The sequence below is a fragment of the Antechinus flavipes genome, chromosome 2 (genome assembly GCF_016432865.1).
Source record: "Antechinus flavipes isolate AdamAnt ecotype Samford, QLD, Australia chromosome 2, AdamAnt_v2, whole genome shotgun sequence".
In the NCBI taxonomy this organism is placed as follows: Eukaryota; Metazoa; Chordata; class Mammalia; order Dasyuromorphia; family Dasyuridae; genus Antechinus; species Antechinus flavipes.
In genome coordinates, this window is record NC_067399.1 from 465,092,923 (window position 1) to 465,119,071 (window position 26,149).

The 26,149-nt window shown below is 34.8% G+C and overlaps 1 protein-coding gene across 4 annotated transcripts in view; it reads left to right on the plus strand.

Moving 5' to 3' along the window:
* The first annotated feature begins 1,314 nt into the window (after nt 1–1,314).
* RABGAP1 (RAB GTPase activating protein 1) overlaps nt 1,315–26,149 on the plus strand; it is a 196,338-nt gene continuing 171,503 nt past the window's right edge. The window contains exons 1-3 of one of the 4 annotated variants that reach the window (XM_051979598.1): nt 1,315–1,389; nt 2,567–2,642; nt 21,227–21,426. In XM_051979598.1, coding sequence (XP_051835558.1) covers nt 21,277–21,426 — 150 coding nt within the window. In that variant the 5' untranslated portion in view covers nt 1,315–1,389; nt 2,567–2,642; nt 21,227–21,276. Of the gene's footprint in view, nt 1,390–1,861; nt 2,643–21,226; nt 21,427–26,149 lie in introns of those variants that run through there. The other 3 variants (XM_051979601.1, XM_051979600.1, XM_051979599.1) reach the window with 3 other exon arrangements.

Here is a 26,149-nt window from a genome sequence, read left to right on the forward strand (position 1 = left end):
TGTATTCCCACTACCGTAAAGGCACTCTAGAAGTGTTTGATAATAAAGATGGAAGTCTACCTAAAGCTTCATTTCCAAACTACTTTATTTTGTATTATTTAAGTTTACCACTTAATAAACTGTTATTTGCTATGCATCTCCTAATAACGACATTTGACGATCAAAACTGTAGAGACACAAAAACAAAATATAAACAGTCCCTACTATAAGGGAGCTTATATTCTATTCATGTCTTGTTTTAAGATTGTCATCTCTGAGGAGGCAGGGCACAGTGTCCATTTCAAATGTCCTATTATAAAATTACTTCTTGGAAGAAACAATCTGAAGTAATGAAAATACTTACCATTTCTATAGTGCTTTAGGTATAAATATTATCCCCATTTGGTATAAGGAAACTGACTCTCCTTGAGTTGAAATAAACTTTCCAGTCTATTTTTCCAGACAAAAACATAATTCCCTTTCACAAACTCTGATCCAGCCAAATTGGAATATGTGCTATAACTCATCACACTAAGCATTACAGCTCCAATCTCTGTGTTAAGACAGGTTGTCCGCCCTGCCTCCCTCTTCAGTTCCACCTTTTGAAACATTGTACCTTCTTTCAAAGCTCAGTTTAAGTGCCACTGCCTAGGCACAGGAAGCCTCTACAGATGTGGATCCCAACAGTTGCTAATCTTCCTCTATACCAGGCCATTTCCACGTATTTATTTTGTATACTTTTTTTTTGTACTTACTCACACGGGTGATGTTTCCCTCTATAAAACGTAAATTCCTTGAGGGAAGTAGTGTTTAGTCTTTCTATCTGCAGTATCTAACACAGAAGTGTACGTAGCTAAATGTCAAGTACTGGAACTAGACCATCAAACTCCCAATTTCTTCCGTTCCTCCACACACCATAGCAACAGAAAAGATCTGGGTTCTAACACCCATCTAAGAGCCTGGGAAAGTTAAACAATTACTCTATCTAGCCACTAGTTTCCGCCTCTGTAAAACAAGTGGATTGTAATAAAATGCACATCCTATGCTCCCGATTTCCCTTTTAAGTCCCAGCACAAAATTTCCCTGGCTGAGCTTCTTGGATCTATTAGTTCTAGCCGCCAGACCTGGTAAAAAAAAAAAGATGCGCAGGCGCAGCGGCTCCGGCAGTTGGGGAAACTGGAAGGAATCCTGTGTGGGGAGACCCAGGACTGCGTGCCGTATCTTTTGACCAATAGGAACCGTAATACCCAGTGTGTGGCTTATGGCTTAACATGGGAGGCGGAACGGAGGGCGGAAGGAGTGCAGTTCACGTGACGCGGGAGGGGCGAGGGGCGGGGCAGGGAGGCCCTGGCTGAGGAGCCTCGGGGACAGGACGGCTGCTGCTGAGGAGGAGACGGCGGGTCGGGTCGGGTAGGGCCGCGTTCCCCCCTTCTAACCCACCCACCCACCCACCAACCATCCTCCGCGGGCGGGGAGGCAGCTCCACTCACTGTGATCCCTTGGAGCCCTGTAAGGGGGGAAGCCTGGCAGTCTTCTGTGCTTCCCTCTCTTGGGGGGGGTAGGGCCCCTGAGTCGGCGTCTGCTTTTAATCCCACCTCTTTAGCGTGGCTTCGGCCCGAAGCCCCTATAAACTACTGGGTTAGGTTTGGGGGGGAGGGGGAAACCCGGGAGAAGCAATGATGGGGATGGACGCATGCGCAGGAAGGGGCCCCTGACCAAACCGGTTGCCCCTGTCTGGGTAGGGGTTTCTGCTTGTCTTCTTTTACCCCTTTTCTTGAAAGGGAGACCACCCTCCTTGTTATCCTGACCCGCTTGACCACTTCCCCAGCCTTTGAACTTGGAGTATTCAGGCAGGAAGATAATTCAATCCCAGAATTACAAATTGTTATTTCTAGTAGAGTCGATTATCTAATGCTGCCTCAGTTTTCTCATTTGTAGGTTTGGAAGGGCTTTGGTAACTAAGAGCCTTTACTCTGACGTAAGTTCTAAGGTCCTTCGAAGCTCTAAGTCTCGTGTAACCTTTATTTTGCAGACAAGCTGAAGGAGGCCCATTATTTGGGGTTCCTCAGCTTGTTGATGACAGAACTGGGACTAGAAATATTTTCCTGAATTTCATGTTTTCCAAGGCACCAAGCTTCTTTTCACTCTCTCTCCAGTAATTCCTTCTGTTTCTGCAAGTATTCTTAGGCCTCTCCTATCTTAAAAACAAAAACAAAAAAATAAGCACAACTTATTATTAAACTATTTCATTTTTGTAGATCAGAAAGAACTCTTAAGAGAGAGGGACTTGCTTAGGGTCTCGTGGCTGAGTGTTAGAGCTAGATCTTGTCCAAGTCCAGTGTTCGAACCATACCACTTAGTGCTAGACCCGCCTCCTCTCCCATTAAGGAATGTTTCTCCCTCAAACTATCTTTGCCCTTCCTTTTGTAGCATGCTAGTGAATCAGTCTAGGCTATAATACTGACTTTTTGAAAAGTTATCTGAGTATTGGTCAGCCGTTTTCTCTGTGATTGTGAGCTCTTCCCTTCCTGCTTCTCCTATCATTGATCATTTTTTTAGTTCATCCCTGTAACTCATCTCTTTCTAGCACTCAAAACTTCAACATTTACTAAGCACCAGCTATGAAGAGAGTGTCGTCCTTATTGCTGATGAACAAAATTTAGGTAACACTTGATTTCTGTCCTCATTGAATTGATGGATTAGTATAATGATAAAACATAAGAAATTAAATTATCTGGTATCATATGTTAGTATAAGTGCATAAGGGGAGTAAAAGCAAAGTGCCCTTTGTCAAGAGGGAGATTCCCTGGGAGAGAAGGTTCATGAAGTGAAATAGTGGAGATTTTGAGTTAGACTTGAAAAGAAAGACAGTATTTCACTAGGCATATAGGACAGTAGTCCAGTGTTAAAGAAAGTTTAGAATCAAGTGTATATATGGGATAGGGAATCCAGTTTGATCATTGCCCTAATATCTCATAGTTGATATCAGTCAGTGCTAATAAATCACAATGTTCATAGAATGATAGAATTTTAAAATGGAAAAGTACATTGTAAATCATAGTCCAACCCTTTTATTTTATAGATAATGAAACTGAGAGAGGGTGATTGATTTGCCCCAAGTTATATGGGTAATAACAGAATCAAGATTTGAACCTTAGTCTTTTAACTCTAATCCCTTACTCTTGTTGATAAGTATATTTTGTTTTGGCAGAAAGTAAAAGACAGGGAAGGGTGGTCCAGACTCATGATTTCATTGGTATAAGAAATTTCCTCTACCAGCACTGATTTGTAATTGCTCATCAATTTACAGCCATAGAAAAATGCCTAGGGCTCAAAGAGAATCATTCACATAGTGCTTTTCAGAGGCAAGATTTGAATCCTAAGCCTCCTACTCCTAGGTTTTCACCACTCTCTCAATGCCTATCAAGGATAGCCATGAAAATGACATGCCTTAGCTCTTTAAGATTTGTCACCATCAGCTTATAGAGTACTCTTGTGCCTATTGAATCTATCATACTATTTTTATCATCATATCTCTGTTTTTATTTTACTTATGGCTTCAGTTATGGATTATATTGTTTATTTTAGGAAGCTAATGCCCTTGGACTTGTTAAGCTAACATATTACTATTACATAGTCATTTTAACATTAACTTTAATTTTTAGGCTTAGAGGCCTTGTTTTTTTTTTTTTTTTTTTTTTTTAACAGAAATAAATGGTCATTTCTTTTGAAATTTTTATTAAAGCAAATACCTGGCTTCTCAGGCAATTGTAGTTGTCCCTTCCAGCTGCTTTATTTTATATAAGCTAGTGGTTAGGGACTGTTCAAAAAAGTTGAAATTTGTTATCTTAAATTCCTGTAGTTGAATAGCTAAAGAAACTATTTCTAATACTACTATCAGAATGTATCAAGGAATAAGTGAACTTTTTCTTTCATGCATGACCTATAATAATCTGGTGTCTGAATTCTACATAAATATGGGATGTATGAATAAGCACATTGAAATCTTTTCACATCAATGTTTGCCTTTGTATAACTATAGTTTTTTATATTTGAAAGTTAAAATCTAGAATTGACAGTTTTTGTATATGTGACGACTTGGAAATTCTCTAGAACTCTGTAATTTAAAAAAAATAATAAATCTTCATTACCTTCTAAAATATATTTAAAGTAATACCCAAATAATTTATAATTGATTTTGTAGTGTATTGTGTTCTTTCAGGTTTTTCTAATTTTTAATTTTCTAACTCAGCACATTGAATTTTCTAAAATGTCTCAAATATTAATTAATTGCATGTTAAAAGTATTATTTTGTGATATATGAATACTCTTATAGATAAAAGTTAATCACTTAATCCCATCTATGAAATAATAGGATTGGATAGGTGATTTCTATGATCGATTTCAGTTTTAAGCTGAATGGTCATTGTTATAATGCTGATGTAGTGATATAAAATTACTCTGTTTTATGCATTTTCTTATCAATAAGCATAGATGAAGAGCCTCCTAAAAATTAAATACAATTAGTGTTTCCTTCAAGGAGCTTGACTGTCTAATTTACAATCACACAAATAATTATGTGAAGGAAAATGAGGTAAGTGCAAGATAAAGATGGGCAGAGGCTGTGTGAAATGTGAGGAGATGGAATCTCAGACCTTTTAAGGAAAGGGGAGAGTTAAGTCTTAATAGATAGATTTCTAGAGAGAGTTGAGGCATGGGGGATGTCTTGAGGTATTACAGAGAGAGAAAAAAAGAAGATGCAACTTTGGTAGGAATGAAGGGTGTATGTATAGGACTAGTTTAAATTAAAGCCAGAAACATAGACTTTGGTCAGACTGTTGAAAGCATTGAGTACTAGTGTTTCTATTTTGTTTAATAGACAGTAAGGTCACTGAACGTTGTTGAGTTGAGATGTATGGAGAAAATGTGCTTACAATCTAGACAAAAATTACTGCACTATTCCTTATGATATTGTTTACTACCTCATCAAAAAATAATATCCACTGCAGAGAAAAAAATTCAGTTATAGTGCCCCCACTCTAGTCATTTTATCGGTAGGGTAAATATACCTGAACCAGAAAACCTGGATTTTGGTTTTGCTTCAAACTCATTGTGAAATTTCACTTAACCTTTTGAGCCTCAGTTTACCATTCTATAAAATGAGGGAGTCAGATAAGATGCCTGTGTCCTTCAGAGAGCCAATGATATACTTTGTGGACTTGTTCAAATGATTATTAATCTAAAATAGGTTCTTAATCTTTCTGTGTCGTGGAATACTTGGTGAAACCTCTAGACACCTTCAATAATAATGTTTTCAAATATGTAAAATGAAAAATGTAGGATTACAAAGAAAATAAATTATATTGAAATTCAAGGATTAAAATATTAAAAAACAAATTCATTGACTATATCTTAAGAATTCCTGGTCTCAGATCTGTGCTAGCAGGTACATATTGGTGCACACCTGTAATCCCTGCTACTGGGAAGACTGAAATTGGTGCATCATTTGAACTCTGTAGTTCTGAGCTGCCATGAGCTAAATTGGATATCTATATCTATACTAAGCCCAGCACCAAGATATTGAGCTTCTGTGAGTAGGAAGGCCATCACACTGCCTAAGATAGCCAAACTAACTCAGATGAGAAATGAGTAGGTCAAGAATTCCTGTATTGATCCATATGTAGGATCAGCATGTTGGGATATTGTCCTTCCAACCTAGGTGAAATAGGAAAACACAATCTCAGAATAAAGTCTATGCTAAGTAAACTTGACCTTTTTGACAAATGTTTTTATATTAAATGTATTTCCTTATGTAGCTTTTGCTAAGCTGTTTAACAGTCTTATAGTCTTTAGTGTAATTATACATATTATCAAACTTTCAAAGTATTTGGGGTATAATTTGCATAGGCTTCATTTAAATAACTTAATGGAAGTATTAATAAATGCCATATTAACTTAAGATTATAGGGAAATTTATGGAATCTTATTTCATGTCTTTGTGGTTAACTATATATTTGCCTTTTAATATCTGTATTTAGTTCTTGAGAAAATGTAAATATAAGGAATTGCTACTTGGTGAATGTTCCTGAAGGAAACACAAGCTTATATAGATTCAAGGGTTCATGGAGTGTTTGAGCTAAAGGGGACTTGAGAGATCCAGACCAAGATGAAGTAATGTGCCCAGAGTCACTTAAGTTAGTTGGTAGCAGAGCCAAGACTAGAAATCATTTCTCCTAGTTCCCAATCCAGTGCACTTTTCTTCATGCCCATTTACATGAGCAGTATTTGTTGTTTATTTTTTCTCTCCAGAAAAAAAGTATTATTGAATAGGTGTATAAATTGGAAATTTGTGTGACCTTAGCAGGCATCTTTTTCTGCAAAATATTAGAAAAGTAATGATGTGACCAAATATTTCCGAGTCCATGTCCTAAATACACTTAACTGATGGGTTTTGTCCTTCAGAATCCAGTTAGATTACATTTGAAGTAGTCATCAGTTTATAGTATTGTTAATTAAATAAGCTTTCTGGAAGATTGCCGTGGTGGTGTCAAATAAAGAGGTTTTTGAAGTTTGGCTCTTCCAATAAATGTTTTTTGGTGGTGGTGTATTTTTTTTTTCCTCTTTGATTCAGTGAATATATAAGCTTTATACAAGGTATCCCTAAAATATTAGTACAATTTTTAAAAAAAATTTTTTTTACAAGGCGATTGGGGTTAAATGATTGGCCTATGGTCAAAATGCTAATATGTATCAAATGTCTAAAGCTGGATTTGAACTCAGGTGGCTTCTGACTCCAGGTTTGGCACTATCCACTGAGCCTGGCCTCTCAGTGCAATTTTAAGCATAGCATAAACTTTGGGGAACATTCTGTCTTCACTTAGTTCTGCCATTGATACTGAGAAGACTTAAATTGATCCCATATCATTTTCTCATTGTTTCTTTTTATAAGTAATTGATTTTACTCTGTAACTACTTAAATCATGATTCTTCATTTCTAAACTTAGTTCAGAATTCAACTGATTTGTAATGGGTTAAGTTTAATCCAACTCTCCTGTCTCAAAGAATTTGTGACCTTGGAGGATGTGTGAGAATGCAATAGTTTTGGTCTGATATCTTTACCACCACGCAATTCTTCAAGGATGTCTGGTTTGCACTCCAAAAGTCTAGGCCACTATCTTTCACTTGCACTCAAACAGTGAGCACTTTTTAATCTCATAAAAGAAAGTGGGGGGTGGGAAGGGAGGGAGAAAGGGTATCATTGCTAGTCCTCCATTACCAGACTTCCACCCAGTGGAAGTTCATGTTCTTCTCTATGACTCAGCTCTGTAACCAGTCATGTTTCCCTTAGTTCTCTGATGTCATCTACCCTATTCTGATCTTTATTTTGTATTCCCAAAAACCTATAAATGGGGTACTGTTCTTTTGTTCAGGGTCTTTGGCATTAATGGAGGCAAGCTACTGATCCATTTATTGGCCAAATAGCATACTCCTGCTAATATAGGTTATGTTGCTCAGAGATCTGTTTCAGTTTACCTTTTTGTTAAAATTTAATCACAACAACATTGAACTGCACGTAGTATCTTGCATAATAACTTGAGGAATCAGTTCTTCATACTTTGGACCAAAGGATTTGGAACTGGAGAAAATCTTAGAGATCATCTGGGTCTATCCATTTTACACATGAGGAAATTGAAGCCTAGAGAAACTTAAGTAATTTGTTTTATGTCACAAGATAAATGATAGTCACATTAGAAGGAAGAAAGCACACTCAGTCTTATCTAAATTCACTGCTTTTTCCACTTCATGCCTACTTTTCGTGTGTGTGTGTATGTGTGTTTTATATATACATGTGTGTATATAAAATCTAAAAGTATGCTGACTTTGATGTGCATTTTTCTTTTAATAATTTTGCTAGATTCCTGTGTTTTGATCTCCCAAGGATTAATGATCAGTGACATTCATATGCTGTTCTCTTAGGGTTACATTTGCATACAACTTCCAGTGATCTTTAACAAAGACAAATTTTTCTGTGTATTAAAATCTGACAGGACTCATGCTTTATAAATCCTGTTGCCAAATTAGAAGCGTTTGTGGAAATTTAATTATTAGTCAGTTTTAAAGATTAAATTTGCATGACCCCTTTTCAAATTGTTAGGTATTTGGTACCTACTAAATATAGGGTACTGTGCATAGCAGGGAAGATAAAAGAGGAAAAAAACAGTCCCTGCTCTCAAGGAGCTTGTACTCTTTTGGGAATACAGTTGCACAGAAAAGTATAGTACCATTTGAAGATTAAATTAACAGCGCAGGGAATTGGAAAAGTTATCTCCAAGAGGTGGCCCTTAGATTGAATTTAGAATTGTGAGAGATAGACCTGAGAAGTGAATTCCAGCCCATGAGTAGATAGGAGATGTAATGCAGAACTCTGGTAACAACAGTAAATAGGCCAACTTAGTTAGAAACTTGGACTGTGTGAAGGAGAGTAGTGTGATATTATGCTTGGAAAGGTAAGTTGGAGCCAGATTTTAAATGTCTTTAAGAGCTGAGTTGAGGATTTTATTTTTTTATCCTAGATACAATAGAGAGCCTCTAAAGATTCTTGGCAGGGGAGTGATTTGGACCTGTGCTATTGAAAGATTATTTCATGGAGAGTAGGAGAGGGGAAAAGAGCCCAGAAGCAGGGAGACCAATTAGGAGACAAAATAATCTAAACAGAGATGATAAGTTCCTGAATTAGGGTTGTAGTTGTATGAGCAGAGTGAAGGAAAAAGAAAGGAGAGAGAGGATGTATTGGTAGAAGTTTGGTGAAGTGATAAGTTTAGAAAGGAAAATAAATACTCTTTTAGACATGTAGGATCTAAGATACCTACAATATAGCCAAGTGGATTTGCCAGTGGGTGATTTTGGACTAAAACTCAGGTCAGAGTTTAGATGTATTAATTCTGGAGTCATACACATATTTATGATAACTGAATCCATGGCAACTCACCAAGAATTTTAGGATATAGTGAGAAAAGGGCCTGGAGCCCTGGAGATGATATTCAGCAGGGTAGATAAGAAAGGATCAGACCAACTGAAATAGAACTATAGAGAAGGAATTGGTCCAATCTGTAGAAGTACAGAATTGGGGGAACCAAGAAAAGGACATCAGTTTTGACATTGAAAATCATTGATAACTTTGGAAAAAAGAGGTTGGGTTAGAAGCCATTAGATTCTAAGGAGTTGAGAAGTGAGTGGAAGTTGAGAAACTTAAGACTGAAAGTAGAGGCTTGTTCAGGAATTAGGCTATTGATTGATAAATGATCAAAGGATATGAACAGGCAGTTTTCAGATAAAGAAATCAAAGCCATAGTAATCACTATTGATTAGAAAAATGCAAATTAGAACATCTCTGAAAGTGTCATCCCCTAACAGATTGACTAATGTGATAGGGAAGTTGATAAATGTTAGAAGGAATATGGGGAAATTAGGACGCCGGTATACTGTTGGTAGACTTTTGAGTTGATTAAGCCATTCTATAGAGCAGGTTGGAACTATACTCAACCCCCTTGACTCAGCAATACTACTACTAAGTCTGAATTCCAAAGAAATTTTTTTTCAAGATGGGGGTGAGAGAAGAGAGAACCTATATATATGAAAATATTTATGGCACTTTTTGTGGTGGCAAAGAATTGGAAATTAAATGAATGTCCATCAATTAAGGAATGGCTGAACAAGTTATGGTATGTGATTGTGTTAAAACATATTATGCTTGTAGCACTATTAGAAATGGTGCTATAAGAAATAGGATGGTTTCAGAAAAAAAATTGGAAAGACATATGAATTGATGCAAAGTACAGCGAATAAAACTGGGAGAACACAGTACAGAATAACAGTAATATTTTAAGATGATAAACTGAACGATTTACTTATTCTCAGCCATAAAATCCAAGATTGTATTATATAGTCCAAGACAGTTTTGAAAGACTTATGATGAAAAATGCTATCCATTTCCCGAGAAAGAACTGAGGGAGGCTGAATGTATACTTTATTACTTTTTTTGTTTTTCCTTTTTGTTGTTATTCCATGTTTTCTTTCCTAATGTGACTATTTTGAAAAGATGTTTTGCATGACCACATACATTTAATCATTATCAAATTGCCTTCTCAAGAAGAAAGTGGTAGGGAGAAAGAATTTGGCCCTCAAAATTTTAAAAAAAGAAATGTTTAAAAAAAAACATTTTTTATGTAATTTTATGTAATTGAAAGAAAACATATATGTATATGCACATATATGTATTTTAAAGGAATTCTGCTAATAGCTGCATGTTGATAGTAGGTTCTAGTAAAGGCATAAGGGAGGCATGTTTCTAGATGGGAAAAGTGGAGTAGGTAAGGAAAGATTGAAGTTGGAGGAGGTGGTAAGAGGTTAAAGAGAACTAGCATCCAGATAAGGAAACAATGGGATTATGGACAAGTAGAGGAATTAGCTTTGACAGTCGTTAAAAAATGGTTCACTAGCATGGAAACAAGAACAGTAAAGGGAGAGAGTCGAGATAACCCAGGATTGGAGGTTTATATAACATAAGTGGCTATTTCCATGATTTATACCTTATATTTCCAAATTCTGACAACTCTATAAGAACTGGTGCTTTCATAATAATAAATGTTCTGTACTGGTATGCAAAATTTCTTTTCCTTGAAAAAAAATTTTAAAATGCAGCCAGGATTGTAAGGAGCAAGTTTATCTCAGGTTAAATTAAATTGTATTGGGCAAAAGAAATCATGTTAAGCAGATTAACACTTCTGCCTAGTAGAGATGAGTGAATCTCTTTTGCCTAGATTCAGTCCTGTTATATACTACTTCTGATTATGAATAAAATAGGATATAGCAAGTTTAAATTTATTCATATTTCTGCTTATGACTATTTAGCCTCTTCAGGATAAGAAAAAGAATAATGATAATGCATTTTCCTACTTTATTGCAAGGTATTCAGTAATTAGAGCATAAGAAAAAAAAACTTAGAAGATCTGGCTTTGAAACTTATCACCCATGTTTATTAGCCATATACTCCTGAACTTGTTTCCTTATCTAAAAATTGAATACTTATGCTACCTACTTCATAGAGTTGTTGAAAAATGTGAACTGCTGTTATTTATTATATCAGACAAGTGACCTTCTTAAAACCTGTAAAAAGCTATTTTCTTTTTATTTATTTTATTTATCCTCTCTTAAACAATTTTTCAAGACAAGTTAGAAAATCTGGATTCCAATCCTAGTTCTGTTACAGTCTCATTTGCCTTGAGCAAATCAATTAACTTCTAAATTTTAAAATAAGGAGATCATTAAAACCTGAGCCTGTCACTCCCCATCCTTATTCAATGAATTCTGGTGGCTCCCTAGTCATTTGTCTTACTCCTCTTCACATATTCTCCCAATCCAATGGCACTGGCCTCTTTGCTATTCTCAAATATAACATTCCATCTCTCATCTCTGTTTTCACTGGCTGTCCCTCGTCTGGAATTTTCTCCCTCTTCTCTACCTTCTGGTTTCCTTCAAGTCTCAGCCAAAACCCCTCCTTTGGCAAGAAGCTTTTTGAGGTCCCACATAATGGTAACACTTTCCTCTGAGATAATCTCCAAATTATTCTGTATAAATCTTGTTTGAACAGTTATATGTAATATGTAACAATTTGAACATGTTATATCCTCCCATTATACTACCTTCCTTTAGAGCAGATAGTTTTTTGCCTTTCTAGTATCTAGCGCATAGTAGGTACTTAATAAATGCTTGTTGGTTTGATTGGATAAGATAGATGACACAACTAAAAACTCTGAAATCCTATGGTTATATTAAAAAAAATCCATAGTCCTGAAAAAAGAACCCTTCCCAAAGTACATTGGGAACATTGCCTTTAGTATTAAACTCCATATGTCTAGTATGAGTCTATTATATAGGAAGAGTCGTTGCATTTTGTGTTAGAGGACCTATAAATCTCTGCTGCTTCAAGTGATCACTTAATGTTGTTTGACTACCTTGCTCATTCACCCTCACTTTAAAATGTTATTCCAGCCTTGTCTAGAACAAATCCTAGCTCCTCCTGCTCGTATCACTATACTTCAGAGAACGTCTTCTGCCAACTATTTTTGGTTTGCCCTCGGCATTCTGAAAATTAACAGAGGTCATTGTTAAGTTAGATAATGTTTATTATTATTTCATTTCTCTCAAGTATTGGCCACAGGTTAATTTGTTTTAATTTTCATTCAGCCACTTAGGTAAAAGAGAAATTTAATGTAGTATCCTGGAGCTGAACATAAAAGCACCTAAGCATGGTCTCATCTAAAAGGAACAGAATAATTGTTGTTGGTTGGAAAGAAAAACAATCTTTGAGTATTTCTGTAAAAGGCAAGGAATTTTTTTTTCACTTAATAACAAAAAACTATTTTTATACATAATTGGAATAAAATTAAATACTATTAAGCTTTCAGTAGTTTTCAACATTTCATCTTTATAAGATTTTGCATTCCATATTTTTTCTCCCTCTTACCTGTTCCTCCCCTTTTAAAGGAGAGGCATTCTAAAGGAATTTATTAGTATCATTTCAGTGATAACACTTCTCTAAAGGTGGGAACATCCAGGTCCAAATCCCAATTTTGCTACTAACTTCCTATGTTATTATAGGTGAGTCACTTCTGCCTTTCTGGGTTTGTTTCCTCCTCTGCAAAAATAAATAATTAATTTCTATCTCTAAATAAAATTTATAAGCAGCTCCATGTTGCTCTCATAGATTCACAATTCTAACTGGACAAATGAAGAAATCATGTTAAGCACATTGATACTTCTTCCTAGTAGAAATGAGTCCCATGCTTTTCCCACACCACCACAGTAATTATTCCACGAAATGACTAAATTGTTTCCATTCAGATAGAGCCCTCTTAAGAATATAATTGTTTTTTAATCCCAGACTTTTGCCTTGTGCATATAGTGTGTGTGTGTGTGTGTGTGTGTGTGTGTGTGTGTGTGTGTGTGTAAAACTCTACCTAGTTAACCCAGGATCTCATCATATATGTGTGTATGTATCACAATGAAGTGGAAAAAATATTTTTGTTATTCAGTTGTTTCTGATTCTAAATGACTCAGTGATCATAGCATGTCCAGGTCTTTCTATTCTCCACTATTTCTTGAAGTCTGTCTAAGTTCATTTCTTTGTTTCAATGATCATTTTTTTTTCCTTTCTTTCTTTCTTTTTTGCTGAAACAATTGGGATTAAGTGACTTGCCCAGGGTCACACAGCTAGGACGTGGTAAGTGTCTGAGGTTGGATTTGAACTCGGGTCCTCCTGACTTAAGGGCTGGTGCTCTATCCACTGCACCACTTAGTCACCCTGATTATTTTCCATAATCTTATCCTCTGCCAACTCCTTTTCTTATCTACAATTTTTCCCAACATCAAGGTCTTTTTCAGTGAGTTCCATCTTCTCATTATGTAGTCAAAGTATGTAAACTTCAGCTTCAGTATTTGACTTTCCGATGAAAAACTTGATTTTTGTATGTCTTGATTGATTTGATCTCCTTCTGTGCAAAGAACTTTCAAACATCTTGTCTATCACAGTAATTTGAAAGTGTTGATTCTATTATGCTTAGCTTTCCTAATAGTGCAACTTTCACAACCATATATTGCTTCTGGAAAAACTATCTCTTAAACTGTACAAACCTTTGTCAGAAAAGTAATATCTCTGTTTTTTTAATCTGTTGTCCTGAATTATCATAGCTTTACTTCCAAGGAGCAAGTGTCTTAATTACGTGACTACAATCTATTTTGATCTTTGAATTCACGGATATAAAATCTGACAGTGCTTCCATTTCGTTTCCTTTTGTTTACTGGGAAGCAATGGGACCAGTTGCCAAGATCTTAGTTTTCTTTTGATGTTAAGTTTCTAACCAGCTTTTACACTATCTTCTTTCATCCTCATCAAGAGACTTTTTAATTCTTCATTTTTTGCCAAAATAATGGTATCATCTTCATGTTGATATTTCTCTTGGCAAACAATTCCAGCGTTTGATTCATTTTTTATAATGTACTCTTTATATAAGTTAAATAAGATAACAACATACGGCCTTGTTGTACTTTTCCAATCTTAAGCCAGACAAGTGTTCCATGTTCAGTTCTGTTGTTTATTATCCTTGTTTATTGGTCTGTAAATTCCTCAAGAGACAAATAAGATGTGATCAGGTACTCCCATCTCTGGGAGTAATTTCTACAAAATTTTGTTGTGATCCACCCAGTCAAAGGCTTTCGTGTAGTCAGTGAAACAGAAGAGGGCATTTTTCTGGAACTCCTTTGTTTTTTCCACAATCCTGCAAATGTTGACAATTTGGTCTCTAGTCTAGCTTCCTTTTCAAAAACCAGCCTGCTCTTCTCATCATTCTGAGTTCTTATGTGGCTGAAGCCTATTTTTCAGAAGCTTAAGCATAATCTTACTGGTATGTGAAATGAGTGCAACTGTTCAATAATTTGAACATTTCTTGGCATTATTCTTCTTTAGAATTAGGACATGAACTAATCTTTTCCAATCTAATGGCTACTGTTATACCAGCTTTTAGAGTTTTAAATAGCTCTGCTGGAATTCCATCACTTCTACTTGCCTCATTGTTAGGAAGGCTTCACAAGACCCATTTGACTTCATGCTCCATGATAATATGACTCTAGATCAGTAATCATACCATCATGGTTATCAGGGATGTTAAGGTCTTTCTTGTATCTCCTTTTGTGCATTCTTACCCCCTCTCCTTAATCTTTTCTGCTTCTGGTAAATCCCTAAGAAATCTGTGGTTCAACAAAGTAACTAAAAACACTGAGTTTAAATAAAATTTAGCCACTCTCTTAATGTTTTCATTTACAGACATCTTAATTTGATTTCCATTGAAACTATTAACCTTGTAACACCTGCTGGTTTATGACATGGCTTTTCATACTATAACCCTATGAGAGATAGGTAGCACATCTCTTCTTACCTTCATTTTAGAAATGAGAAAGCTGAGACTAAAGGAGATAAATAAGACTTGCCTAAGATTATATTGCTAATAAAAAGGCATAAGGTAGAGACAACAGTATAATGTACCAAACTAATCCCAGATTTGTAATCCTTCAATTTAGAACCCCAAGAGATCTAATAAGAAACTTGAAATTAGAAGATCCAAGTTTGAGACTTGTTTTCCTCCCCCACCCTCAACTCTGTATTCCTGCCTTTTCATAATATGATCTTAGGTAGATCTTCTTATCTCCCTTAGCCTCAGTTTTTTCATTTCTGAAATGAAGATAAGTAAAGATGTACTAACAGCCTTATACAGTTATTGTAGGAAAGCATGTCATAAACTGGCATGTGTTTTAAAATTAATAGTTGTAAAAAAACTAAATTATTAGATATTTGTAAACAAAAACACTAACAGAATGGCTAAATTTCATATAAACTTTGTATTTTTAGTTAGCTTCAGTTGAACCATAGATTTCTTATGCTCATAAAGATATCTGTCTAGTTTTTATTCTGTATTTAAACAGAAGCATTTGGTTGGAGAGTTAACAAAATAAAATGAAATCTTCCTTTCATCAAGGAATCCAAAGGAACTAACCCTCAGATTCAGAGGAAGTTATATGCATTGTTCATAATGGTTGTAGAAAGAAATTTATTTTATGAAAGAAGGGGAGGTTTTCCGTTAAGTTTTTTAGACTGTCCCATCCATCCAAGGGAAAAGCTTTTTAAGAAATATAAGTTTCAGAGACAGAAAATATGTTAACTGCTTTAGTGGAATTTTGGTAGGATTTTTTCCTGCTTTTCATTTTAAAGGATGAATATCCACAAGTCACAATCAGTTCTAGGTTTCTTTCTTTTTGTGTCTCCAGATTCCACAAGTAATCTTAACTACACTTATTTTTTTGGTTGAATAGAAAGGATGTAAACATAGAAAAAATATTAAGGAAACCTCTGCCAAAGGAAACCATAGGCATTTTGGTAATGCTATGACCCAATTCTAAACTTGGTGGGGAAAAAAATTGAGAGCACATTCATCATTCTCCTACCTCATACTGCCCTTTCCTCCAAGTCCACATCTCCTTAGGATCATTAATATTCTTTTCTGTCTTATTCCACATGCCTACTAGTCATTCTCAGTCCTACTTCTACTATAGTCTTTGAGTCATAAAAAAATATATGTGCTAGGACCTGAAGACAATACCAGTTTATCCTGACATATTGGTTAGAAAACAGTGCCTTATATTCATATGTCAACTATATTCAACTCAGTTGTTAGTATCAAGATTTCTTCCAATTCAATTAAGTCATGTATAGGAAGCCAATATTGTTTAGTTACCAATTCATTAAAATACCAGGCATTATATCTACAGATTATTTTCCATTCATTTCTTCTTGCTTTTATTTATTTCAGTGCATCTACTTCAAATTTGCATTTTTTTTTTTATGTTGTTTAGTCATTTTTCAGTTGTGTCTAACTCTTTATGAGGTCATTTGCAGTTTTCTTGGCAAAGATATTGGAGGGGTTTGCCATTTACTTCTCCAGCTCATTTTACAGATGAGGACCTGAAGCAAATGGGATTAAACGACTTGCTATGGGTAGCACAGTTAGTAAGTGAGGCCAGAAGATGAGTTTTCCTTATGCCAGACTTGGCATTCTATCTAGCTGCCCACCCATATTTTTTTGCTTTATGGGAAAAGTGGTATAACACTAGGGTAGTTCAGATCTTTGATTAGCTAGAAAGTAATTATTTTTAGAATTTTAGAATTATAGTAGTAAAGAGAATTTACCTGCTTTATATTTTGAGTACATTTTAAGGAATTCCTATTTAAAACTGAATTTTCACACCTTAGTTTTCTGTGGTCTTACTTTTTTCATATATTGGACAAGCAATATTATGTTATCACAACAGGTAGATTTGGAAAATTAAACTAAAGTGAATAAGAGCAAAGCCCAGTAATGGAGTCCTGTCCTGAGATCTGTTCTTATTCATAAACTAAAATTTCTTTCAACTGCTATCTTGGGAAACCACTGAGTCCCAGAAGTATAAAATACCATGTCATGCTCAAACTGTGCAGATTCATATATTTAGAACTGAAAAGGACCATAACCTAATCCTTTCATTTTTTAGATGAGGAAAATGGGGTGCAGAGAAGTTACATAATCTTCATAATTATACAGGTACCTTGTAAGTGTCAACAGATCAAAATGAAATCCTCTCATTTTAGATCTCATGCTGTTTTCCACTGTCCCTTCCTCTCTCCCCTACCTCTCATTGGGAGTCCTGTGTTCTGATCATTACATTTTTAGAAGAACATTGAAATGTTAGCATAAAGGCGCATGTTGAGAATGGGGACAGAACTGGATACCATGCTATATTATTTCCAGCAGACTTAGAATATTTATCCCCACATATTTATGTTACCTGTTCCTTATCATAAGTTTTCCCATCATGGTTTCACTATATCGTGGGTGGGCATAAGAAATTATATAGGAAATTTTGCAGAAACTACACGACATGCTAAGGCTAACAGATAATACAGAAAAGATTTGGAATCTCAGACATGTATAAAATATATTGAATAATATCAACATTTTACCTTTTAATATTATAAATGTATACAATTTCTTTTTTAAAGTTAAAATAAATAAATTAAAGTTTGAGAAAAATGCAAAAGTCAGCAGATATCACACAAAGGTTAGTATTTTTACTTAACATTGATTTACATATAGCCTATGACCATAAAATACTTAACCCAAATTTTACAATAAAGTCTACAAACACCCCATAAAAAAAGAAAAAAAAATCAGACTTCTTTTCTGGTACAAAGATAGGGCAAAAAAAAAATTTACGTGCATTTTCCAGATCATGCTTCTGACACTGGAGATGGGGAAGGGATAATTTGTAATAGGGATTAGACTTTTTCTGCTTGAACTTCCAGAGTGAACTTGAAACAATGGGTAGAAGTTGCAGAAAGACTAATCTGTATCTGTGTCCTAACTATATGACTGTGGAATAGGCTTTGTGGAAGAAATTTTGGATTATTCTTGCTTACTGAAGATCTTTGGTTAGAAACTGTATAACCAGTTCTCTGGGATGTTATAGAACAGCTTCCTTTTCAGAGAGAACTTTGGGCCAGATGGTCTCTTACTTCTTTTATGATTGAGATTCAATAGGAAGGGCTCTAACACACTGAATTTTAGAATACAACTCATATTTCTTCAGCATTTAGAGGTTTACAAAGTGCTTTCCCAAAAACAGTCCTGGGAAGTTGTAAAGGGCTTTAAAAGCTAAAGATGGAAATTTATACTTTATTTTAGAGGCAACAGGAAGTCACTGGAGTTGGTTGAATAGGGGAGTGGTGACATGATCAGTTTTCAGCTTAAAGAAAATGACTTTGGGAAATGTGTGAAATTAATTGAGTGTTGAAAGACTTGAAGCCAGGGAACCAATTAGAAGGATGTGATAATCTAGGTGAAAAGTGATAAGGGCCTTACTAAGATGATAGCAATGTCAGAATAGAAAAGTGGTTGGGAGTAAGAGATGTGGTAAAGATAGAAATAGCAGTGTTTGGCAAGTGATTGATACATGGAATGAGAAAACCATGGTGATGCCAAGGTAACAAATTTGGGAGCCTGGAAGGATAATGGTGTCTTCATCTCATGTGTCATGAGTCCCAACTTCTCCCAGTTCATCTGTAGGGGGTAGAGAGAGCAACAGTGTGTAACATTACACATGTTTGTCAGATTTTATTTCAGTGCATACTAGTCTTGTTTGGTTTCTTTTTTCTTTTCCCTCTTTTTCCTTTAAAAAATTCTTTATTATTCAGAATAACTCTCTAGGAAACGGGCAAGAGAGAGGGGAAGTTTAAGTAATGTAAAAACAAAAGATATCAAAAAATTTTAAAGTGAAGTCATAAATATTTAGGTATTTCTTTTTATGATTTATATTGTTGGTTAATATGCTTAGTCCTAGAATCACTGTCAAAGAATTTCAACATTTTAATTGCTTTCTTTGCCTAATTTGCTTTTAATTATTCTACTGACTTTGTCTCCCCCTTTTTCGATTTATCTTCCACATAAGTGATCTTAACTTATAAATCACAATATTACTGCCCTCTTCAAAAAGCTCTTGTAGCTCCCTATATGATGATGATGCCAATAATAGCTAACATTTATATAGCACTTACTATGTATCAGGTACTCAAATGTTATCTCATTTAATCCTCATAACAATCTGGAGAGATGGTGCTATTATTATCCCCATTTTGCAAATAAAGAAACTGAGTTGAGCAACTTGCCTAGGATTACACAAATAGCAAGTATTTGAGGCCATTTTGAAGTTGGGACTTTCCGACTCCAGGCCCAATGCTCCATCTACTCTGAGTTCAAATTTAATAATTACCTCTGAGTTCAAATATAATCTCATCTGTTTGGCTTATAAAACCCTTTTACAAGCTGGCCCTGTGCCTCCTTTCCAGCCTTGTTATTCAATACCTCTTCCTTCTTGCTAATTTTCACATACAACATACTGCCTCCTGTCTTTATGCTTTCATACCAGCCCTTTCCCATGGAATGAATCTCTTTGATGTGTAGCACTTTCATATTTGAAAATATGACAGATCACAAAAGTACACATTTTTGGTAGTCCCGGTGACTAGTGTAGGACTTGATCTAATAGGCCCTTATTAATTCATTTTTGATTGATTGTTGCTGACTCGACAATCAGATTGAGAAGTTTTCACAAAGTATATTTCAGTATGTCTTAAATTTAGTCATTTCAACAAAGGTGGGTACTTCCTTTATAGATAGGTCTATTTTATGAAATGGACTTTGTGATTTGAAGTAGTCATAAAGATTCATAATTTTCTGCTAAGGAATACCTCCAAATGTAGCTGGGCTTATCCTTAGAAAAGACATATCCTCTTGCTGGGTTCAAGATCATATTCTTTCTAGATAGACATAGGGTCCATCGAAGCTCAATGAAAAACCTCAGAAGAATCTTCATGGTAAGATGAAGCATTGGAATAGGATTTTAGTAATACAGAGCATTCTAAAGACTACACAGCTAGCAAATGACAAGCTGGTATTTGAACCCATATTCTCTAATGCCATACCAAGCTTTCTCTTTCTGAAACATCCCATATTGAATTAAATTAAATTAAACTAATGGATTGGGAGTTTATGTTATGAATAAACTTGTTGTTTATCAGAATAACCCTAGGCTCAAAAACATATAGATAATCTCTTTTTTGTGTTTATCTCTTTTGGTTTTAACGTAAAATTGTGGTTCAATTCCCATTTCTTTTATTTCAAAGAATAATGTAATAAGTTTCTTGTTTCAGGCTTAAGTTTGACTATGGAGAACCTTGTGGACTTATGGAGTTTATGTTTTAAATCTAGTGACTTTTATTAACTTTGACATTTTTAGAAATTAAGAAATAGATTTTTAAAATTTTACTTTAGTTTCAATTAACAGGAATCTCATTTTTTTTCCCATACCATCTTCCCTTTATTGGGCAGAAAAAAAAAAAGAATAAAATCCTTGCATCAAATATGCATTGACAAGCAAAACAAACTCCCATAGTGATCCTGTCCAAAAAATATCTTTCTTATTCTTCATCTTGAGTCATCACCTTTCTTATGTGGAGGTGATTAGCATGCTTCATCTTGAGTCCTCTAAAATCAAGGTTGGTCAATTATGTTGATTTCATCTCTTCAGTCTTTCAGAGTTTTTATCTTTACAATGTTGTTCCTATTGAATCAGAAGTAGAAGTTTAAATACTGTGATTTACTATGCACAGAATCAGGAAATAGAATTTATAGCCTATAATTATCCTAGGTAGGTAGAGTTCTTTCAAATGGATTGTGCATTTTTTTGAAGCACAGAATATTGAGGCACTGAATAACAACATTTTTTTTCATTGCCTAAAATATTGAATTCATTATTCTAATTAAGCAGTGATAATCCTGGAAAATTATTTTTTAAAAGACAATATATATTTCTTTTAAGAATTTCTTTATGACCCTTTTTATTTCAATGCAGTTTTATAAGAAGGAACTTGAATGTTAAATATGAAATAAAATTTGAATAAAAATAATTAGCCATCTTGTTTATTGAGCTCAGTTTAGTTGTATTCAGTCAGAATTTTATTTTTCTTTTAAATGATGACTTATTGGGGCAGCAGATTTTTGGTAGACTTTTTTTTATAAAGATCTTTATGATTTTTGTTTTTCAGGAGTTTTTAAAATATTTAATCATTCATGAGTTGAGCTTCCTTCTTGAGTCATGGATGACAAGGCCTCTGTTGGGAAAATCAGTGTCTCCTCAGACTCGGTATCAACTCTTAACAGTGAAGATTTTGTCTTGGTTTCCAGGCAAGGGGATGAAACACCATCTACAAATAATGGTAGCGATGATGAGAAAACAGGACTGAAGGTAAGAATTCTGACCCTAAGTTTATTATGCTTTCCTCTAAGTGGAACTTACTCATGACCATTTGACTTGAAAACATTGGAATTGATATTTTTGTCAGTAAATTTCTTTTCCACTTAAATGAATTTGATGGAATTTTTGTTTGATTAAAGACTTCCTCATTGATCTTTTTCTGCTTAATCATGCAGTAGTCATAACTATCAAAATCACTTGTTGCAAGACAAGCATTTGTATCATCTTAGCATTTTTATGACTCCTATAATGATAATAGCTCACATTTATGTGGTATTTTACAGGTTAGACAGTAATTTGCTTCAGAAACCATTTATTTGCCATTTTTATCTACAATTAAATAGAAACTATTCCTCCTGCCTCTATATTACTCTCATCATCAATCTTGAGCTTCAGCTCAAGAAGCCAACAGCTTATGAATGTCAGCCAGCTAGTCAGTCAAGGAGCAGATGCTACAATCTAGGTCTTCCATATCCCACACCCAACATTCTTCTCTGAGTCATAATGTACTGCAATGCATGAAGAAGATTTGGAGGAAAGTATTTGTTTTCTTTAGGGCCTAATGTATCTTATAAAAGGACAGTGCCATTTATTAAATTAAGTTTTAGATTTACTAAAATAACTTTAAATATTTGACCTTTTTAACCACTTTCTTTTATTTTCCCATTGCTATACAACTTTACTTTTCTTATATACCATTGCCATCTTGCTTCTTGGGGTGTCAAGGAGTTGGAGTTGTGATACCATGTTGCATTCATGGTTAAAGTTAGAAAGGAATTTACATGTCATTTAAGTCCACTTCTTGTGTTACAAATAAAGAAACTGAGGCTCAGAAAGTGATTTGCCCAAGTTATATAGCTTAATAAGTAACACAGGTAGGAGGTGAACAATGTCCACTGATCTCAGTTGTAACTGTTTTTCCATAGTACCAGGCTATGATTTTATTAGAATGTTTAGAAAAAAATCATAGTTTTAAAAATCTTGCCATTCTTATCACCATCAGAAAAGAGCTTCTTCTCAAATACCAAATAACTTGTCCCTTTTTTTCTTTGATTTGAAAGTTTCTCTTTAAGAATCATAATAGTACAGTAACTTATTGAGTTGAACTTATTAAATTCAGGCATATGAATATTGGGCCTAGAATCACGAAGATCTGAGTTTAAATCTGATCTCAAATACTAACTATATAACCTTAGTCAAGTTACTTTACCTCTCTTTTCTTCAGTTTCTCCAACTACAAAATGAGAATGATAGTAACACTTGCCTCCCAGGGTTGTTGTGAGGAAAAGTGAGATATTTGTGAAGCACTTAAAACAGTCCAAGTATTATATAAATGTTATTGTTGTTATTATTGTTATATCACATATAATCATTTTAATTTCTTGCCCTTTTGCAACTAAGGAACATTTTGTAGATAGTAGTAAAGAAACAGTATCTGCCAGCTAAGGGGAGGGAGTGGTGGGAAGGAGGGGAAATTTTGGAACAAAAGGTTATGCAAGGGTCAATGTTGCAAAAATTACCCATGCATATGCTTTGTGAATAAAAAACTTTAATAATAAAAAAGCATAATAAAATAAAATAAAATATATAAAAAAAATAAATAAACATGAGGCACTTAATAAGTGGGAAACAAAAATAGACAAAGGCTGTCTCTGCCCTCAAGAAGCTCAAAAGCTAATAGGGAAGGACTATAAACAACTGTATAAAATAAGTTGTGTGCAAGATAAGTAGAAACAATTAAGGGAAGGAAGGAGCTAGAATTAAAAAGGGTTGGGAAAAGACTGCCTGTAGAAAATAGGATTTTCATTGGAACTTAAAAAAAGCCATTAAGGAAGAATAGGAGGGAGAGCATTACAGGCATTAGAGAGAGCCAGGGAAAAAAAAGGTTCAAAGCCTTTCGTTCAAAGAATGAAGTATCTTGTTCTAGGCCTCCTATCAAGGAGGCCAGATCTATTGGATTAAAGAATACATGGTGAAGAGAAAGGAATAAAAAGCCTGAAAAGGTAAAAGGGATTAGATTATGAAGAACTTTGAATATCATATAGAGAATATTATATTTAATCCTGAGTTCAACAGGGAGTCACTAGAGTTTATTAATAAAGGAGTGATATAGTCAAAATTGCCATTTAGAAAAATTATTTTGGTGGTTAACTGGTGAATAAATTGGAGTGGAGAAAAAACTTGAAGTTGGGACATCCACCTGCTAGCAGGTTTTTGTAGTAGTCTAGGCATGAGTTGATGAGAACCTGTATCAGAGTGACTGCACTGTCAGAGAAGAAAAAGGGACATATTCAGAAAGTGTTGCAGTGAAATAAACAGACCTTGGCAACATCTTGGATATGGGAGGTGAGAGATGGTCAAGGATGTCACTTTGGTGTGAGCCTGAGATACTGGGAGTATGATATTACCTGTACAGTAATAGGGAAAACAGAAATTGAGAAGACTTTAAAGGGAAAGATAAAGAGTTCATTTTAGGACATGTTGAATTTTAGATGTCTGCTTATTACCTAGTTCAGATGTCTGAAAGATAGTTGGAGTGGAGAGATTCGAGATAGATTTGAGAATTGTTATCATAAAGATGATAATTAAATCCTTAAAAGCTGATGAGATCACTAAATGAAGTCGTAAGAGGTAAAGGAGAAGAGAGCCCAGGATAGAACCCCTGGAGTTTCTAACCCATGGTTAAATGGTATGAACAGAATGAGGATCCATTAAGGAGACTGAGAAGGAACAGTAGTAGTAGAAGGTGATAGAAAAGAATATTTGAGAGGAGAGAGTGATCAGCAATGTCAGAGGTTTCAGCGAGGTCTTGGAGGATGAAAATTAAGAAAAGGCCACTGGGCCTCCTACATTAGTAGGAGAGAATAGTTTCAGTAGAATAATTAGGTTGGAAGCCAAATTGTAAAGGATTAAGAAGAGAGAAAATATGTTACACACAATCTTTTCAAAAAATTTAGCTATAAAGAGCAAAAGAGATATAGGACAGTAGCAGGAATAGAAGGATCAAATGAGGATTTCTCTTTTCTTCCTTCCCTTCCCTCCAGCACCTTCCTCCCTCCTTCCCCATTGGAAGGGAAGACATGTTTGTAGACAGTAAGTTAAGGAGCTAGTAGACAGGGAGAGATTGAAAAATAAGTGAAAGACTAAGAATAACATAGGAGTAAATCTGTTAAGAGGAGTTTGGATAGGATGAGATCACTACAGGAAAGTTTCTTAAACTTTTTCCATTCATGAACTTTTTTTAACTGAGAAATTTTTACACAACCCCAAGGATATAAGTATACAAATCATATATTTATGATAATAATTCATAATTTTAGACGCTATATAGGGGCATGCTTCCCATTTAAAGAAGCTTTAGGAAGGAGTTATCCTTGATAACAACTACTAAGGTTGCTTATGAGATAAGGATAAATGAGGGAATAGGAGCAAAAGGCATATAAGTGATTGGAGATGAGGAAGAGAGGAGAAGAAGCTCATTAAAAAATGATCTCAGCTTTTTCTGAAAATATGAGACAAGGTTCTCATCTGGGAGACTTAGAGGGAAAGGAGCCATGAGAGGTTTGAGGAGGAATGAAAAAGTTTGGAAGAGCTGTGGAGAGTTGGAATAGTGAGTTTTTGAGGAAGTTTAATAGGATTGCCTAACAGCAGTGAGGTCCCTGTTGAGATTATAAAACATAAATTTGTAGTACACCTAGTTAGAATGGTTACTTGGTTTTCTCTATCTTCATTCAGCAGCTCTTATGTAAGAATAATGAGAGTAATGCAGAGATACAAAGTATTTGGCAAGGTATAATTAGCAAAACAATAAAGAAGCTAGAAAGTCAAAGGAAGAAAACAATCTAGAGTTGAATTGGTTCAATAAAGGGTCAAGATGGGGAAAAGAGGAGAGTGTGCTAATGCAGGGAATATAACCTGGGAGAGAACCTGGGTTCCTGGGATTAGAGACCACAATGTGGGCAGAATGAGAAGTAGAAAGCCAATAGCTTATGTTCAGATAAAGAGACTGGAATTATTGAACAAGGGGGTGGTACATTTGTGAGTGATTAAACCCTTTGTGTTTGACAGAGATGGGTAGAGAGGAATAAGTCATGGGAAGTGAGAAGAACTAAGGAAGTTAAGGTGTTTGAGGGAGAGTTTTAATATATGTTGGTAGGCTTATAGGAATGTCATCTAAATCTTTGGATTAGTTACTAATGAATCTTAAGGGAACTTTTCTTACTCCACTATGAAATCTGGCTTATATGCATTTAATAGCAAATTAATTCTACAAATTCTATTGTACTTCCCCAAGTGTTTTTTTTGTTTTTGTTTTTGTTTTTGTTTTTTTTAGATCTCTAGAAGCAAAGCAAAGTTTATTTACATTCTCGAGAACGGGCGTCCCACCAATCAAGCAGATAATCGAAGGGAGGAGGCCCAAGTGTTTTCATATAAGATAAAATAGAATTTATATAGAAATAAATAGAATTATGTTCTATTTATAGATATACTATAAATATAATAATATAGTAAATAAATAGAATTTATATAGAAACCTATATGGAAGAGTTGGAAAATTAGTTGAGTTACAGGTGACCTTGAGAAAGTCTTTTGATATCTGTCACTGAGAGGCATCTTACAGGAGATATTCATTTGTATTCTCTGGATTATTCAGGATGCAGAATCCTTTAGAGTAAAGAGCCCAGGGCCAGTGTTCAAAAGATATGAATTCAGT